The sequence below is a fragment of the Cygnus olor genome, chromosome 1 (genome assembly GCF_009769625.2).
Source record: "Cygnus olor isolate bCygOlo1 chromosome 1, bCygOlo1.pri.v2, whole genome shotgun sequence".
NCBI classification, from domain to species: Eukaryota; Metazoa; Chordata; class Aves; order Anseriformes; family Anatidae; genus Cygnus; species Cygnus olor.
The window spans coordinates 179,162,712-179,181,102 of record NC_049169.1 but is presented as its reverse complement, the minus strand read 5'-3'; the positions used below and the strand labels follow the sequence as shown (position 1 = coordinate 179,181,102).

The following is an 18,391-nucleotide window of genomic DNA, read 5'->3' as shown; positions in this document are numbered from 1 at the left end:
ATAGAATTTGTAGGTAGTGGCTGAACAGACGTTTCTCTGGAAGCTGTTTCTAGGCCTTACCCCAAAATCACAGTGATGAGGCAGCTAAAGCATGATAGCACTGGGAGAGAGCAGACAAAAAGCCAAGTACATGAGATTGCCTTTGGGCAATTTCAAACCCATTTCCATAGTGATGCTCATTAATAAGGAATCAATACCTGAGTTCAGGAAAGCATTAAATGTGAAGCCTAGATACACTGTGCACAACTCTCTGTGTTTGTAGAGGGCTGTAGAAAATCTGCTATTTTTTAATTCTTGCCTGAATATGTTTATATAAAGTTTGGAATCCAAGTATCTAGAATGCAATGGTGCTTTTAGTCTGGGAATGTGCTATTTCTGAATTTCTTTTCTGATTTCTTTTTTTTTTTTTTAATTTAAACACTGCAACTGCAGCCACCCCTTTCCAAGATCAACTCAGGTTTCCATTCTATTTTATTTAAATAGTTGTTTGCTTAATTAATACTTAAAAAGACATAAGACACTAAAGTCATTCTCACAAATACAGAATAATAAATAGCTTTTCTTCTGAATAGTTTCCTCCACGAAGAGATGTGAGGGACAGTAGGTGCAGTGAAAAGCAGAGGGGTTAGTATAAAGTGCATCTTATGGCATTGTGTTGGATGATGTAACGAGCAGAAGTAAATTTTCCATTTCTAGGCACCTTTTTTAATAATCAAAATAAGTCCAGTCTAACCCTTCCTCATGGCTTTGATGAAAGGAAAGGCAGGAAAACTTCTTCCAGCCATCCATCCCTAAAGTGCTACCTAATCTTAGGCACTTCTTCAGTGGGCAAGTCCCTAACCTCTCCCTACAGCCAGAAGGAGAGACATCCATCTGGGAAGCCCACCCTGGTGCTCCAACTCCTTGTGAAGGTGCCTCCCTCCATTCATTGACCCCCTAAGGGTGACCTGCCTCCTTACTAGGGAGCCAGAGTGTTATCTGCAAACTAGAGCTCAGGGAGTAAGTAGGCAGTGCTGCCAGGGCTGCTGAAGAAACACCCTGCGCTATGGCGAGTCATGTGTCCAAAAGGGGAAATACAACAAAACAGCATAATTTTGTTTGCTTTTCTCCATAAGAAACAAAACTGAGGAGTAGGATTTAATTCCAGTGAAGTTAGTGTAAGCAAAGCTGTTGGGATTTTGAGTAGGATTTGGCAAAACAACAGGAGTGACATGGATTTATACCTCAGGTACTCGGGATTTTAACCCATCACTTGGTTTTGGGATGCAGGAACTGGGCATTCAGTTATGGAGAACTGCTATGACAATTTGGATCCATGCTGTTAACTCAAAAAAAAAATTTAAATCCATAATGAAAATCCCTCCTTTTTGTGATGATTACAAACCCAAAAGGGAACCGCACGAAAATGAGTGCTTTCCTCTTGCAGATTTTACAGATAAAGCATGGCGTCGACAGCACACTTCTCAGAGGAGGAGATGGCAGAGCTCCGGGAGGCTTTCAGCAAAGTGGGTGAGTACGACCAGAAAGGAGTGTGAAGTTGTAGCTGGCTCTTTGCTCCAACGCCGACCATCCATGCTGAAACGGAGTTTACACCAGCGCTGATCTGCTGTGTCACAAACCACAGCAAGTCCTGCCTGCTCCTGCAGACCTCCCAGCCAAAATCACAGTAGCACACTGCAGAGCAGTACTAGAGGCGTAACAGCAGATACTATGAAATAACTTGAAAAAACACCTATACAGAAAACCATGTTAGAAATACTTGGAAGTGTTTTCCTAAAAATGCTGTTTACTCCTGGAAAATGATTTGGAAAAGAATAGGTTTTTACTTTAATGCAAATTGAGTACTCCCAGGGAGGCAGGGTCTGCAGGGAACAAATGTGCAAATAGCTGCAAAATTTGTAATCCCTTTACTGTGACCTTTTAAGCCCTAGTTATTTTTCAACTGTGTGTTTCCTTTATGAGCCTTCAAAGGTCTCCACTGATTTGTTTCCCTTAAAGTCATGCGGATCTGTCACTGTCTACCCAAATCCTCAGAAAAAGTCCTTGTGTTTCTCACAGCTGACTTACTTGTATTGATCCGTCAGCCTTACTGGATTATGTGTTATCAGTTGTCCTTACTGATTCAGGTGATGATCTTTTCATTTCTGAGCACACAGCAGTTCAGGCAAAATTTGAAACACCTGGTCATTGTGTGTGCCAGTGTACCTAAAGCACTGGACTGTACCCAAAGTCTGGAAGGATGCTCTCATTCCTTTTCAAGACATTTCCCTCTCCAAGTCCAGATCCTTTTGTTGTATGACTTCAGAGATGGGTAGGATGCTCTCTGCAATCTGTATTAATCCAAGCTGCAGATGCTGACAGCTAAGGGCTCAGCCCTTTTTGCAGCCTGCAACAACTCAGTTTGCAGCTCACCACACAGGAAATTGACACCTGCCTCTTTGAAATCACCTCTGCCTGTGGGCTGGGGAAAAAAGACTGCAGAATAAGAAATAGATATATAAAAAAATGAATACAAACCTATTTTTGAGTATGTATATACTATATATTACATTTTAAACTATATATATAACACTCTATATAAATATACAGTGTTTTAACAGAAGCTCTCCATGCAATAGAGTAAGGGTTGTTATTTATTTGTTTATTTATTTATTTTTCTGTGTGGAGATTTTCACAAACTGGTAGAGAAGAACTATTTAACTTAAATTAATAATCTCATAAAATCTTACCCTGGATCTTGCAAAAGGCTCAGCAGGACTGTCCATGTCTGCACCATCCCAGAGGAACATACACGTTTTTATTTTAAGCGCAGTTCCAAAAAGAATTGTAGTGTTTCTACCCTGCTGGGCAGCTGCGCTCCACCACTACCGCTCTCTCACTCCCCCTCCTCAAAGGAAGAGGGGGAGAAAATACGATGGAAAGGGCTCAAGGGCTGAGATAAGAACAGGGAGATTACCAACCAATTACCATCATGGACAAAGCAGACTCAGCATAGGGAGATTAATAATTTTTTTTTGTCTATCACAGGCAGATTAGAACAGTGAGAAACAGAAAACAAACCAAAAACACCTTCCCCCCATCCAGCCTCTTCCACCTCCTCCCCCCAAGTGACGCAGGGGAACGGGAAATGGGGGCTGCGGTCAGTCCCTGATGCTTCGTCTCCGCTGCTCCCTCACGGTCCCTCTCTGCCCCTGCTCCACGTGGGGTCCCTCCCACGGGATTCTGGCACCCCCAGACCCCTGCTCCTGCGTGGGCTCCTCTCCACGGGCTGCAGCTCCGGCCCGGGACCTGCTCCTGCGGGGGCTCTCCGTGAGCCGCAGCCTCCTCCAGGCCACATCCACCTGCTCCACCGGGGGCTCCTCCACGGGCTGCAGCGTGGAGATCTGCTCCATGTGGGACCCATGGGCTGCAGGGGGACAGCCTGCTCCACCAGGGGCCTCTCCACAGGCCCCAGGGGAACTGCTGCTGCCTGCCTGGGGCACCTCCTGCCCTCCTGCTGCACTGACCTTGGGGCTGCAGGGCTGGTTCCCATTCCTCTCTCCCAGCTGCTGTTGCACAACAGTTTTTTGTTTCCCTTTCTTCAATCTGCTCTCCCTGAGGCCCAACAAGAGTCACTCATGGCTCAGCTCTGGCCAGTGGCGGGTCCCTGTGGAGCCATCTGGAGCTGGCTCTGATCTGACATGGGGCAGCTGCTGGGCTCTGCTCACAGAGGCCACCTCTGCAGGCCCCCTGCTTCCAAGCCCTTGCAAATGTGAACCCAATACACATATGCATTTCCAAACCTCTTAACTCATGACTTGCGATGATATTAGATGCAAAAAACAGGCCAAAATCACAAGTTACATCTATGAATATATGCAGATGTAGTGTGTAACTCATTATCACCTCTTAGCTGCTCTGTAGGCAGGATAATCTCTTCGTAAACCACTTATGTGTTTTTCTGTATGTAAACTCTGAAAAATCAATTGTATCCATCTAAATATAGCTTTGTTAAAATATTATTATGTGTCTAAAATGTGTAAATTCACCAGCATGAGTTTTTGTTTGTTAAATGGTGATGGTAAATTTTTTGGGGTGTAAATGCCACTGCAGTGGTTGAAAATAATGAACTTCAGGATAACAAATCTTTATATATAATGTACACTTCTTCAGGTGAAATAAAAGCAACAGCCTTTGTGTGCAGAAAATTTCATTGGGCTGGTAGAGAATCTAAACGTTCGTTTTAATTTTTGCAGATATTAGTGGGAACGGCTTCATCCATGCCAACGATTTAACGGATGTGTTGAAGGCAGCCAACCTCCCTCTCCCAGGATATAAAGCCAGAGAACTTGTTCAGAATTTGACAACCACAGAGGATGGCAGGATCAGCTTTGATGAATTTATTTCAGTAAGTGAGATATTATTTTAGAGGATAAATACAGAAGAAGGAAAAACACACACACTCACACACAAAAACAGACCACTTCTAAATAATAGAGTTTGTTGGGAATTTTCAGTTCAATGTTTTAGCTGAGAATAGTTTCCACAAAACTGACCTTTTCTGTGGGTAAATATTTGGTTTTCCCCAAAATGTTTTCATTATCTGTGGTGTTCGGGGTGGTCCCTGGGGCACAGGAGAGCCATGAGCACAGGGTCTCATGGGCATATCATTTGGGCAATGTGTTCCCTTGCTGGAGAAGGCAAGAGCAGGTTGTAACCAGACTAGAAATCCTGCAGTTAACTGGGACAAATTAAATGAATGCAGTATGTATTGAACAGACTTAATAACTTTCAGTTCGGTTAAGGCAATGGGATGAAGTTTTTCAGTTATAAGTTGCAAGAAGATAATACTATGGCTAGATGGATATGAAAAATTTCAACAGATTGAAAATGAAAACTTTATGGGATATTTTTTCTATTCAAAACAAAACAAACAAAAAAAAACACTTCTTTTTTCTGGCCTGAACTGTGACAAAAGCAAATGCTAAAATTTCCCTTGGGATGGAGAAACAGATTTTTATTTGTCCTTTTCTCAAACTGAAAACTTCAAAGGCACTCCTCCTGAAAACTTCAGCTATGTAGTTTCACACCATATATGCTTCTGTCACTTAGCTGATCTTTGTTCATGGCTTTGAAAATATAAGAGCAGATAACAGTTATTACACAGAAATCTACTAAATAGCACACAAGCTGTACTTCTATATGTGTAAAGCAGAGGGTTTAAAAAAGCTTGGTTTAACTCTCTGAAAATTTTAATCTGTCTCTTTTGCTTGAAAGATTTTCCAAAACCTGAAGAGTGACGATGTTGCTAAGTCATTCCGAAAACAAATCAACAAAAAGGAGGGGATCTGTGCTATTGGTGGGATGTCAGAGCAGTCCAGTGCTGGCACACAACACTCTTACTCAGGTAGGTACAGGGGCCCTATGCTGGTAGCAGCCAGGAGCAAATGTCCTCATGGGGATTTGTCTGCACCTTATCTTGGTGCAAATCCAGGGGCTTTGGCTTCTGTGAGGTTTGGCAGCTGTAGAGATTGCTCAGGAGAAGATGATTTGAGGCAAAGAGTTGTGAAAGTGACAAAACACCAGAGTCAGATCCTTGTCAAAAATAGTGTGAGCTGCTTTACTGGAGTGGGCAGAGCTGGGACTACAGAAGAAAGCTCCATCTGCCTTAGCTTCCCCCATCAGGAAAGCCTTGTAGCCTCCTGACATGGCTTCAGCTGCATGAAGACTCTGACCCTTTGCTGTCCCTGCTCACCAGCAAGGCAAGGCAAGGGATCCCTGCTATTGCTAACCCATTTCTTCGTACATTTTCCCTCTTCTATAGTAGTCCCTCTGTAAACCTGCAACCAAATGGTTCCTGACCTTTTTGCTAAAGAGGGCATAACCCCACCAGGGCTCAATGCATTCAAATCACTGTGTAAATGCAAATTATGCTTAGCAGAGCGTAGCTATTGCAACATACAGTTGAATCATGGGAATTTAATTACCCATCTCTATAACATGCTCACCCTCATGACAATGGGCAACCCCATTCAGTGGAAAGGAATATGGAGGGTTGAATGTACTGAAGCCCATTGCTCTTGTCAACTCATTTTGTTTATTTTTCAGATTTTCTACTTTTTACTGGGCTGAGCCATGTATATTCCCCCATACTGGTCTGGCTAATTCAGGAAGACATATATTTGCATTCTCTTGATTAACTTAGGGATGAACAGTTACACAGCTCGCTGATTCACTCAGCTGAAGTACAGAACCCACTTGTACAGAATAAATGATACCCCCTGCTTCCCTTCGTGACAAGATTAAGTTCTGCTCCCCTCACAACAGCTGTGGTCGGTCACCCCATACATCCTTCTTCATCCTTTCATGACTTTCACAACCTCATACCTTTTGCCTGTCTCCTCAGAGCCTTCTTCCCTTGTAGAAGTTCTGTAATTAGTCACATTCAGATTCAGGAGTCTTTTCCCCCACAAGTCCCGCCTTTGAAAGTAAAATGATGGTGGAGATGTAACACAGCAAACTGATGGATTTGGTGTTGTGTCCACAGAGGAAGAAAAGTATGCCTTCGTCAACTGGATTAACAAAGCTCTTGAGAAGGACCCTGACTGTAAACACGTGGTCCCAATGAATCCAGAAACAGATGATCTCTTCCAGGCGGTTGGTGATGGCATAGTGCTTTGGTAAATAATACCTGTATTTCTCATAAATGCAAACCATAAGCCTGCAGAAACACACACCACTGCTTACATGGAAGCTGCTGACTTTACAGTTAGGTTCAGGAATCTTTGCAGATTCGGGTCTAGTTTTGTTGCTCCTTTTCTCTTCATAAAGATAAAGCTTCTTTCAATTTAAATGAGTTTTTCTTTGCCTCCAGACCTGTAAAATGAGATGAATTCAGTGAAACTTGCCCTGAGTAGTTACTTGTTTCTATTTTTGTTCAAGGGCTTTTTGGGTTTCACACGAATCAGCATAAGTTAGTGAGTGGTTTCACAGCAATTTCTGCAAAAGAAACTTCTTGTACAACTTTACGTTATGGTATTCTTGCCTGGCATTTATAGCACATTTGGCATGTGACTCAAAATAGTTGCTCAAGTATTGCATGTGTTAATGTATATGTAAAAGGCAGAGGCTGACTATCTGTGTTCACTTAGTAACTCTCCCCCTCTTTAATTGAATTCTTCAGTCTAGTGACAAAAGCTCTATCTGCATTTTGTGCATGTGCAGCTACTAGCGTTTTTCTTTTTTTTTTTCTTTTTTCTTTTTTTTCCAGTAAGATGATCAACTTTTCAGTCCCGGATACCATTGATGAGAGAACAATAAACAAGAAGAAACTCACACCCTTCACAATACAGGTACAAAAATGTAACAGGATTCCTTGCTTCTTCACTTAGGATGCTCCAGTGTAAACACTTAGAGCAGAGGCTGCAGATGGTCCTGCACAAAACAATCACTCAAAGTTATTTGTGGCAAAGTGAGATGCTCAGCATTACATGGTAAAGAGGGTTTAGATTTCTGTTTTTTTTTTTTTGGAAACATTTGAATAATCTGACTAGACAAATTTTGTATTTGTCCTTAAACCAGTATATAAATATTTACCAGGTCAAAGCTTTGGATACTTCTGTGGAAGATGCCATATGAATGCAAGAACAATGAGATAATTTGATGACAAATTCCAGCTGCAGTAACTCTCAGAAAGCTGAATCCCCCCTTCCACGTCACCCAGGCATGGCCTTGGACTTACTTAAATTCACAGCTGTCCTGTTGCAGTCTGAGGCCCTCACCCAAATACTAACTGTGGTCCAGGCAGCACTGTGGTGCTACATGCCTGTGGCGGAACCAGAGTCCTTGCCTGTCCTTTATAATCTGTACTTTTTCACCTTGAAAACTGAATCCCTTCTTTATTGCTATTATGTACACATAGATATGATTTTAAAATTGAACAAAAAGGTGAATTTTCACCTATTTAACGTTTATTGTGTTTCTCACACAGCAGTATATAGAGAGGTATTTTTATATGAACGGAGTCCATATATCTGAGTACAGAATATAAATAGATATTTGGAATGGATGTGAACCTAACCCAGTTTAGCCCTCAGCTACTCTGATTAGATGGAACATTAGCCAGGCTCAAGTAAGCTCAGAAGCCATTAAATTGGATTTTTATGCTGTATACCACATTTTTCAGTTCTAATCGTTTTGGTCAGCAGCATCACTTAGTGATGCAGCCCAGATCAATCCCTGTCACATGTAGACATGATTTGATCAATATAGCTTCCACTTTAACTTAACCCTTTTACAGCTGTCTGGTGGAGAAAATATAATTAATTTGAAATGCTCCAATTTTTCCAGTTTATGAGAATTTACACTGTGTATCTCCATGCATTTTGTATCTAATCAAATCTCTTTGTCGTGCTAGCAGCGGTGAAATTCAGGTGAATATTGCAAATCTGTGTGATAAATGGTATTTGCCAGGCTTTTTTGTCTGCTTTACTTTCCCTGTTTAACAAGCCTCCTCTCTGAATATTGCATAACTGTGGGTCAGATTTTCTTACACCCTTTGTTTTAAATGGGAAGGAAGTGGTGAAGCATCATTTTCTTCCTGCCCCTCACTGTGAATTACAGAAGCCCTTTGCCTCCACTAAACACTCCCAGCCCAGGGCTCCACACCCCAATACTCAAAAAGAAAATACCCAGGCCTGACCAGTTCTGACCGTGGCTTAATCCCAAGGTTAAAAATACAACAGGTTTATTCGTACTGATTCTTAAAACCAAGTATTTTTGTATACGTTGCCAACTAGACACTTACTTGTATTTTGGCTGTTAGGGCGTTTGCTTATCTGGAGTACCTGCTGGTCAGCTCCCTCATTCCTGTAGGAGTGCAAGATTGAGTGGAGGAGAGTTTACCCCATGCTGAAGCCAGGTCTGAATTTGAACTTGTGTTTGTGCCTTACCAGTGTGGGTAGGAAGAGAGCCTGGCTGTGACACCAGGACTGAGCCAGAACATCACTGCGAGTACAGACGTGCTCTGAGCTCCAGTGCCTTGTGACATAGTGAGACCAGGCATCCAAGAGTTTTATCTTTGTCAAAAGGATCCTTTCCACCTTTGCGTTGGGACTAAGAATTTATTTGTAATTCTAGGAGATTCTGGGTTCCCCTGCTCCCTACGCCCAGCACTGGGCCCACTTGTACCAGTGAAGTTGCTTGCAGATTTTAGTAGTTTTGCCTGTGTTCCCTTCTTGTACCCTCAGCTCTTCAGTTATTGTATCATTCAGACCTTCTCTTTCTTCCCTAGGAAAATCTGAACCTGGCTCTGAACTCTGCTTCAGCCATTGGGTGCCATGTTGTTAACATTGGAGCTGAAGACTTAAAAGAAGGGAAACCTTACCTGGTTTTGGGTCTTTTATGGCAAGTCATCAAAATTGGGCTCTTTGCCGACATAGAGATCAGCAGGAATGAAGGTATGTGTGGCTCGTGGTTTCAGTGCTGTATTGTTATTACTGAACAGTCTTCTTAATACAGCTTTTTTTCTTAAAAAAAAAGTCTTAATTCAAATTTTTATCCACGTCTGTGTTGACTGTCTTTTTGATTGTTGTCATATCCCTTGCCTTCCACAAGTTCTGGCACTCCAAACTCCAGGGGTGTATGTAGGCTTGTATGTGCAAAGCCAATTTCATGCTCATTTGGTGAGGATTGATGGCCTACACCCAGGTATATTGGTGTTTTGGCACTCTGGTTGACACAAAATTAATTCTGTCTAAATCTGGGATCAAGGAAATGCTACACTGCATTCAGGAAGCTTTACTTTTTTCTTGCTTTTGATGAAACCAGTGCCAATCTTCTCCTTTTCTTGGCAAAATTTGATTTATATGATCACAGAATAATTTAGGCTGGAAGGGACCTCTGGTCTGGCATCCAACCACCAGCTGGACCAGCCTCCAAGTTAATGAGGTTGTTTAGGGCCTTCTCTTGTGGTCTCTGAGCAACCCGTTCCAGTGCTAACCACTCTCACTGTGATTTTGTTTCTTATGTCTAATTGGAATTTCCCTTCCTCCAACTTGTGCTGCAACTTCTTGTCCTTTTGCTGTGTATATAGGGAAAATACAGCTCCATCCCCTCTGTAGTTGTTGAAGTCAGTAGTTAATTCCCCTCTCAGACCTCTTTCCATGCTGAACAAACCCAATTTTCCCAACCTCTTCTCATGTGTCACGTACTCAGCCCAACATCTTGATGTCCTTCTGCTGAACTTGCTGCAGTCATCAGTGTATCTTGTACTGGGGAGTCCCAAACTGGACACAACGCTCCAGATGTGTCTTGCCAGTACCAAAGTTCTCCATGAACTTGCTTCAGTGGGAAGCTGTGGGTGTGTACACAGTCTACATGGCATCACTTCTTGATGCTTTGTTTCCTGCCTCTCTGGATAGTTTGCTCAGCCAGTAGTGGCACCACTTCCCTTCTGTTACCGTACCTCCTGCAAGTATTACCTTCATTGCTTCACCCCTTGCATCTTCTAACCCTTTCATAGCCAGAGAGACCAGTTTCCAGAATTCCCAGTTCCCATTCCTTTGTTACGTAGCAATGATGGTCAAGCTGGCAGCCGTACCCAGTTTAGTAGATCTTTTCCCTTAATGGTATTTTCTTCTTTACCTCTCATCTCAGACTTCAGTTTGTAGGGGTAGACAAACCATCATCATTACAATTTATTTTCAGGTTCTCTCTTTTACTGATAGCCTTCCTCTACGGCTGTTCCAGGTGAAATTCCTCCTTCTTGAATAAGGGCTATTGTATTCCCAAAGACCTCACAAGAGCAGCTGTGCTGGTTTTACCCTCCAGTGCAGCCAAACTCCACCGCAACCACTCTCTCACTCCCCCTCCTCAAAAGAAGAGGGGGGGAAGAAGAAAGTATGCTGGAAAGAAGAAAAAGGCTCATAGGTTGAGATAAGGTTAATTTAATTAAGGGAAAAGAGAGGGGAAAAAACAAGCAAAGGCAGCACAGAAGTACAGAGAGAAGTATAAAGAAATATTCTCTACTTCCCATCAACGAGCGAAGTCTGGCCACGTCCCAGGAAGCAAGGCCTCAATGCACGTAGTGGTTGTTTGGGAGGACAGACATCTTCATAACGAGAGCCCCCCCTCTCCGTCCCATTTCCCACCTTTTATTGCCGAGTGTGACACCACAAGGCATGAAATATCCCTTTGGTCGGTTTAGGACAGCTGCCCTGGTGGTGTCCCCTCCCCACCTCTTGCCCACCCCCAGCCTGCTGGCTCTGGGGGGGGTTGGAGGGAGCCCTGATGCTGTGCCAGCACTGCTCAGTCACAGACACAACACTGGTGTGATACCAGTGCCGTGCTAGCTACAAGTGCAGAGCACAGCACTGCATGGGCTGCTGCAGGGAAAGGTAACTCCATCCCAGCCAGACCCAGCACAGCAGCTAGTACCAAGGCAGTAATACATCCCAACCTCTATGGGAAATACCCGGGGTGCACTAATATCATGTTTGTTTTTCTCTGGTCATATCACATAGTGGCTCAGATTAGCTCAGAAGACACCTAATACAGTCAGGTTGTGCTCATCTTCTGTTCGTAATAAGAAGCTTTTAGCTAATAGGGGGTATTTATATTAATTCCCCAGTGAGTGTCTTTGAACATGGTACTATTGAATTTCACTCATTTTCTGTTACTGACTGCCATCTAGTTCTTCCTGTCTGATTTCCTGACTGTCTTTTGTATTAACTATGCCACCTAGTGAATAATGTCATATTTTTTTGCACATTGCTAGTATTTGTGCTGAAATAATATTTTTTTTAATAAAACATTTATCCAAAAATCCATCCATGATATACTCCACTAGAATCCGTCTTCCAGTGTACTTCTCTCAGCGTTAGCATTCTTCTCTTCACAAAATGCAGTGTCTACTTTAAAATGTTTCTATTTTCCCATTCTGTTACAGTTTAATCCTATAGTACCCTGTATGAAATTATCTATGGAACTCTAGATATATTAGATTTCCACTGTTTCTTTTATGTAGCAAATCCCCATTTTGTTCAAGAAATTACAAAAGACAGGAGAAACATGTCAAGGTAGTATGACATATTGTCCCTTTCTAAACCAGTGGTACATTTTGTAACGTTAACAGTTAACTTCCATATTTTTAGTTGTTCTTTTCAAAACTTTTTGTAAAGCCCTTCATGCTCTAGAGTACAGCTGAATATCCTGCAGTGCAAGGGTCATTTTTTCCCTCCTGCTTCTTCCTTTTGTAAACATAACTATTATACTAATTTTCCTGTAGAAATAGGATATCTTCTCCAGTTTGACAGATGTATAAACCCCACTTGCTAATGAGCCTGTACGGTCATGTGCAAGTTCTTCAGGATTCCTGTGTGGGTCCAGTTTCAGTGTGAAGGTCATGCAGACTTGTTTCACCTAAATTGCAGAAAGTCTGTGTTCATTTTTTTTTCATTCTCATCTTGCTCCTGTGCTCAATATCATCATCTTTTAATTAAAATCTGAGGAAAGGAAATCAGGTAGTTTTTAGAGCATACTGAAACTGTTGTGCAGTTATACATGATTGACTCCTAGATCTGTGACTAACATCCTTGTCCTTTTTTTTATTTATTTATTGGTGAGATCCTGTTGTTGTTTATATCCTCTGTCATGCCTTGAATCATCACCTTGAATTTTGGCAATCCTTTGGTTGCTCAGTTAGAAGCTAGGTAGCAAAATGTGTAAGAAAGAGAATAGTTATACATTTTCCTCTACAAGTACTCACAACATCAGTAACAGATCTGATGATAGCCTTATTTTGCCTCAGCCTCTCTGGTACAAGTGGGTATTGCTATTACCTGTTGGCATCTGCAAGACCAGGATCCATAAGTTAGAACTACAGAATAATTTAGGTGCCTCCAGGGGTGGCGATTTCACAGCCTCTCTGAGGAGCCTGCTCCAGTATTCAACCAACCCTGTGGCATTTTTTTTCCTCATAGATAAGCAGAATTTCTCTGTTGCAACTTTTATCTGTCGCCTCTCATCCCGACTCTTTTTTTTTTTTTTTTTAAGGAATACAGTGAAAAAGCAAGTACTGCAGCATGCAGCATTTATTCATTTTTTATTTTGTCTCTGCTTAGCCTTGATTGCTCTGCTGAGAGAAGGAGAGAGCCTGGAGGATCTGATGAGATTGTCTCCCGAGGAACTGCTGCTGAGATGGGCAAACTATCACCTGGAGAATGCAGGATGTAACAAGGTCAACAACTTCAGCTCAGACATCAAGGTATAAAGAACACTTACCAACATTAGCAAAACATTAGCTCCACACCCAAGCCCATGTCCTTCAAACAAAGGTTGTGTACTTGCTGAATGTCCCTAAATTCTTCTAGATCTGTCTTTAATTTGAAGAAGGCTGAACCTTACCCAGACATGTAACTAGGTATGGGGGAAGAGGATGGAGCTCTTACAATTCCTCCATTTGTTGTTTCCTTCAGTACAGCACAGGAAGTCATTTACCGTGACTTAAATGACATACACAAAAAAGCACCAGGGAAGACAACTGGAGAGTCTGAGAGTTACACTAGACATTATAATTTTTATTGTAACAGATTTTTGGTTCACTGTGTGGAGCTGACTGCAGGATATCCATGGAAAGGGAAGGGAATGGGGTCTTTCCCACCTTTGCATAGGCTGGCTGAGAGGACTATGATGCAACTGATTAAATCCTATCTGCAACTGAAAGATAAATTGCACTTGCCGTATTTACAGTTGGAAAATAAGGTACACATTTGCCTCTTGGAGGCCGAGACTTCAGCCTTTACACTCATTTTCAAATTAAGTGTGTCTCTCCACCTCAATACTCTTATAAATCCCTGCCTTCGAAACACAGTGGGTAATAAATGCAAATGTACAAAGAATTTTGGGGGTAGAAATGTAGGGAGTAAATGGTATTTCTCATACAAGAAGGAATAAAAACAAAAAAAAACAAACAAAAAAAAAAAACAGCTCATCTACTTAACATTTTTGAAGAGTATTTGTTGGTTTAGGTAGTCAAGTCCCCAGACACTAACATGCAGCTTTGTTTTCAGTTCTTCTTTGAATTATTTCTGAAGTGATATTAATATTTTCCACACATGGAAACAACTTTCACAAAAATTTAAAGACACAACATGTTAAATCCTTGTCTTGTTCCTGCCCTTTTGCCTGAAAAAAAATGCTGATACTGTTGTTGTTTTCAACTTTTGTCCTTGAAATTTGTGCTTTCTCTTCTATAAGTGTTCCAGCATTTCTTTGAAATCTGCTTTAAACCTCTGCTTTCTCCTTCTGCATTTTCTTTTCTTAAATGCTCAGCAGCCTGACTTCTACAACATTATAAAGGTATACTTTTTTTTAATCTCTAATATCGTGTTCATATTGAGTCAATTCTAACATCTCTTTGTTGTTGCTGTCCTTCTTGTAATTGCAATGCAGCGTTTTGTCTCGTGCTTTGAGCTTTCTGTAGCATGTACGTATTGGCTTAGGGAAGACGTAGATCTAGCAAACACAGCATAGAGTGGGGATTGTTAAGTGCTTCCAACTTTAGTAACTTAATTATGTAGCCCAATGATTGATGTAATAAAAATGAAGCATGCATGCACATTGTTCAGGAGAGTGCTGGAATGCAAAATCTGGGCTTTAGATGTAATTTTTCTCCATTTAATTTCTCTGTCTGTCACAGGACTCAAGAGCTTATTACCATTTGCTGAACCAAGTTGCCCCCAAGGGAGATGAAGAAGGCATTCCAGCTATTACTATTGACATGTCAGGATTAAGGGTAAGATGAGATAAGTTTAGAGTAAATGCCTATGTTTTCTGTCTGTTACTTGCATTGCTGGCCAGCACAGAGCTGCACGAGGGTACCACAGAAAGCAAAACTCTTTTTAGTGTTGCAACATGATCTTACGTTTCAGAAGTCAAAGCTGAAGTATTAAATGAAGTGTTTTGCCTTTCATTAGATATTTATAGAATCACAGAACAGTTTGGGTTGGGAGGAACCTTGAAGATCATCTTAGTCCAACCCTCCTGCCCTGGGCAGGGATAGTTTCCACCAGGTCAAATTGCTCAAAGTACCATCCTACAGCCACTGAACCACACTGATAAACTACTAACATGTAGCAAGTATATTAAAATGCAATTATTTGGGAATTAATTCCCTTTTATGTGAGATACAATTAAAAAAGAACATGGTGAGATGGCTGGATTGTAGGTAAAGTCCATCTGAAACACTGACTTGCCATTATTAAAGATGGGAGAGGAAATTGTTATAAATTCAACAGGGACCTCTTTTAGCAGCCCCACACCTAGCCCCACATACAGGGACCCCGAATGGGTTGGTGTGTGCACGGTGCCGGGCTGTGGGCTGATGCTGATGTGGTTTCATCCCCATTTTTGGCTGGCACAGGAGAAGGACGACGTCCAGCGCGCGGAATGCATGCTGCAGCAGGCAGAGCGGCTGGGCTGCCGGCAGTTTGTCACGGCCACAGATGTCGTCCGGGGAAACCCAAAGCTAAACTTGGCATTCATCGCCAACTTGTTTAACAAATACCCTGCCCTGCATAAGCCAGAGAACCAGGACATCGACTGGAGCTCTATTGAAGGTAAGAAAAATTCAAGTAAAGGATGTTTCTGGCCATCCATGCCACAGTATCCCCTGCTAACATGATATGTTAAAGATGAAAATGTTTGTGGGATGTCTGAACCTCTACTGACTATTGAGTGTGCTTCTTAGTTGAAATCATGGTTGATTTGGCATTCTCTTAATTTAGAACATAATTTAAGAATCTGATCTTACATGAACCCAATGCCTGCCTGGTCTGGGTTAGGGTCAGGACCACCATTGTGTGGACCATTCACTGAGCTACAGGTCCTTCTGTTTGACCTGTGCTCTGGATCTGGAGTCCCAGTGGCCTCATCTTTTGGACTACTTCAGCTCTGAAGCAGGTGGCGATTCCTGATGAATGACCACTTGAAAATGCCTCTCTTATCTCTCTTGTTTTAAACCTTCTTAAAGATGCTGCTCAGTGAAACCTTTCTATTTCTAACTTGTAATTTTCTGAGGCAGGGTCTGTACAGCCATCATGAAGCAAGGCAACAGAAAAAAAAATTTCCTTTTTTGGTACCATTTGAAGGTTTTTTTTGGTGCACAGAGATAGCTCACAAAAACCTGAATTGAAAACATCTAAATTGTTTCTGGGTCTAGTTCTCACTGAGCAGGAGTTGTTCTGTGATTTTAGGAGAAGGCAGCCTACTCTTTGTCTTTGTATATGATATTTCTAGCAAATCAGCTATGCTGTTGATGACAGCATATAAAAAAAAGTCTGAAACAGTTCAAGTGGCAGTTAAGACTGTTAATCTTTTGAGGGTCTGAGCTCTATAGTGTGAGGCAGCAAAGTACTTAATCGTGTACTGACAAATAATACATGGTATCCATGGGGTCAATGGGACCAGTTTAATAACTGGTTGAGCATGTACTTGAAAGCTAAAATGAATGGAAATGCTCTGTTCAGTCTAGCATTTATTCAGTGTAGGTCATGCTGACAAAGAGATACACAGAATAAATCCGTGTTTTCAATTATTTTTAAGTTTCTCAAAAGCTTCATAATAAAACTGTTTATGCTAGGGCACAGGCTATTCTTGAATTCTTGAAGGCATTTCAAGGCCAATCTGCCTAAATACTGCAATATTTGGGGCATGAAGAAATATTATGTGCTGCACTGTGATCTCTTATTTCTCTTGTCAGCCACTGTCTCGTTCTGTTTATGGTTCAGTGCACTGTAAATTCTGAGTTATGGTTTCATCACAAGACACTTATTTTACTGGAGTGTTGTGGTCTGCTGTCCCGTTGATTGATATACCTGTTGTTTTAGGTGAGACAAGGGAAGAGAGGACATTCAGGAACTGGATGAACTCCCTGGGTGTTAATCCACGTGTAAATCACTTATACAGGTAAGGGGAGGTGTTACATTTCCTTCAGATAATACATGCAGCCAGCAAATTGTTTACAGAAAACATAAGAGAACTTTTGGACCTTGTAAGAATATATTTATTTATTTATTTATTTATTTATAGGAAACTAAGTTTACCTCTACTAATGGTTTGGTTGGATTCCTTTCTTTGGTTCTTTGGTCAATGATCTATCTTTTTTTGTTGTTTTCAGTGACCTGTCAGATGCCTTGGTTATCTTCCAGCTTTATGAAAAGATCAAAGTGCCAGTAGACTGGAACAGAGTGAACAAACCACCATATCCTAAACTGGGTGGCAACATGAAGAAGGTACAAATAGCTGAAATAGCTCCAGTAGAAATGCCTTACCCTTAAAAGATGTCTGCATCATTTCACGCAGAAATGTGGGCACTTGTGTTGCTCTCAAGTCCCAAGTACAGCACATCAAATGATTCTTTTCATCTTGTCAGTGAATAATTCTTCACCCTGAAAATAAATGTATCTGACTCATTAACTTTGTTGACAGGTAAACAGTATTTGTAACATAAAAAGTCTTGACACCTTTAGTATCAATATTTAAACCCTGTATCCGCAGACCACTTTTGCTGCAGTTTTAGTCACCAAGTGTAATGCATCTTCAGCATGAGTAATATGGCACCAACTTAATTGCTGCTTTCTGGACCATTGCCCTCCACACGAAATGAGGACAGTGATAATCAGTATTCTTCACTGTGTGCCTCAAGAACTGATCGTAGAGTTGCTGCTAAATACGCAGCTTTCTCCCAGCTCTCTGGATGAGCAGCTCTGTACAGTTTGGGCAGGGTGACTAACTGGCCTGAAATATTGGCTGGGACACTGATCCTTTGTCTCAGTGCAATGCCTTGTTACTGGAGGTACTTCCGAGCTGTAGATTCATATTTTCCAGGGTAATGTGTTTTATGAGTCCTGATGATGAAGTATAACATTTCCTTCTAGGTTGATTCTTATCTTGGTATCTTTGGGACGGTGCTGGCTGCTGGTAGTCAAACAGCTGTATTATCTATCAAAAAAGATAGACCTGTTTGCCCAGGAGGATCTGGGCTAAGTGATCGAAAGAATTTAAAGTAGCAGTGGATGTCTTGACAGCGACTTCTTTTTTTTTTTTTTCCTTTTTTTTCTGTATTTTTGAACTGTATTACCTGATCGTGTCATTAACAGCTCGAAAACTGCAACTATGCAGTGGAACTGGGAAAAAATCAAGCCAAATTTTCCCTCGTTGGCATCGCTGGGCAAGATCTGAATGAAGGAAACCGTACACTCACGCTGGCCTTAATCTGGCAGTTGATGAGAAGGTATGGTGGTGAAACACAAGCTTAGGAGTGTTTTGGTACACACAGTTGGCATGGTAATGTTTTCTTGATGCTCTTGATAAGAACTCTTTACAGGCTACAGCTTTTTCTCTTATCTGTTTG

General features: G+C 41.6%; 1 protein-coding gene across 4 annotated transcripts in view; it reads left to right on the top strand.

Moving 5' to 3' along the window:
- The window catches only part of LCP1 (lymphocyte cytosolic protein 1), a 48,230-nt gene that overhangs the window by 24,982 nt on the left and 4,857 nt on the right, over positions 1 to 18,391 (top strand). For all 4 annotated transcript variants that reach the window (XM_040541918.1, XM_040541926.1, XM_040541902.1 and 1 more), the window contains exons 2-13: positions 1,427 to 1,509; positions 4,236 to 4,387; positions 5,257 to 5,386; positions 6,527 to 6,659; positions 7,250 to 7,331; positions 9,272 to 9,437; positions 13,101 to 13,243; positions 14,678 to 14,773; positions 15,401 to 15,596; positions 16,866 to 16,944; positions 17,156 to 17,270; positions 18,138 to 18,271. In XM_040541918.1, coding sequence (XP_040397852.1) covers positions 1,443 to 1,509; positions 4,236 to 4,387; positions 5,257 to 5,386; positions 6,527 to 6,659; positions 7,250 to 7,331; positions 9,272 to 9,437; positions 13,101 to 13,243; positions 14,678 to 14,773; positions 15,401 to 15,596; positions 16,866 to 16,944; positions 17,156 to 17,270; positions 18,138 to 18,271 — 1,493 coding nt within the window. In that variant the 5' untranslated portion in view covers positions 1,427 to 1,442. The remainder of the gene's footprint in view (positions 1 to 1,426; positions 1,510 to 4,235; positions 4,388 to 5,256; positions 5,387 to 6,526; positions 6,660 to 7,249; positions 7,332 to 9,271; positions 9,438 to 13,100; positions 13,244 to 14,677; positions 14,774 to 15,400; positions 15,597 to 16,865; positions 16,945 to 17,155; positions 17,271 to 18,137; positions 18,272 to 18,391) is intronic.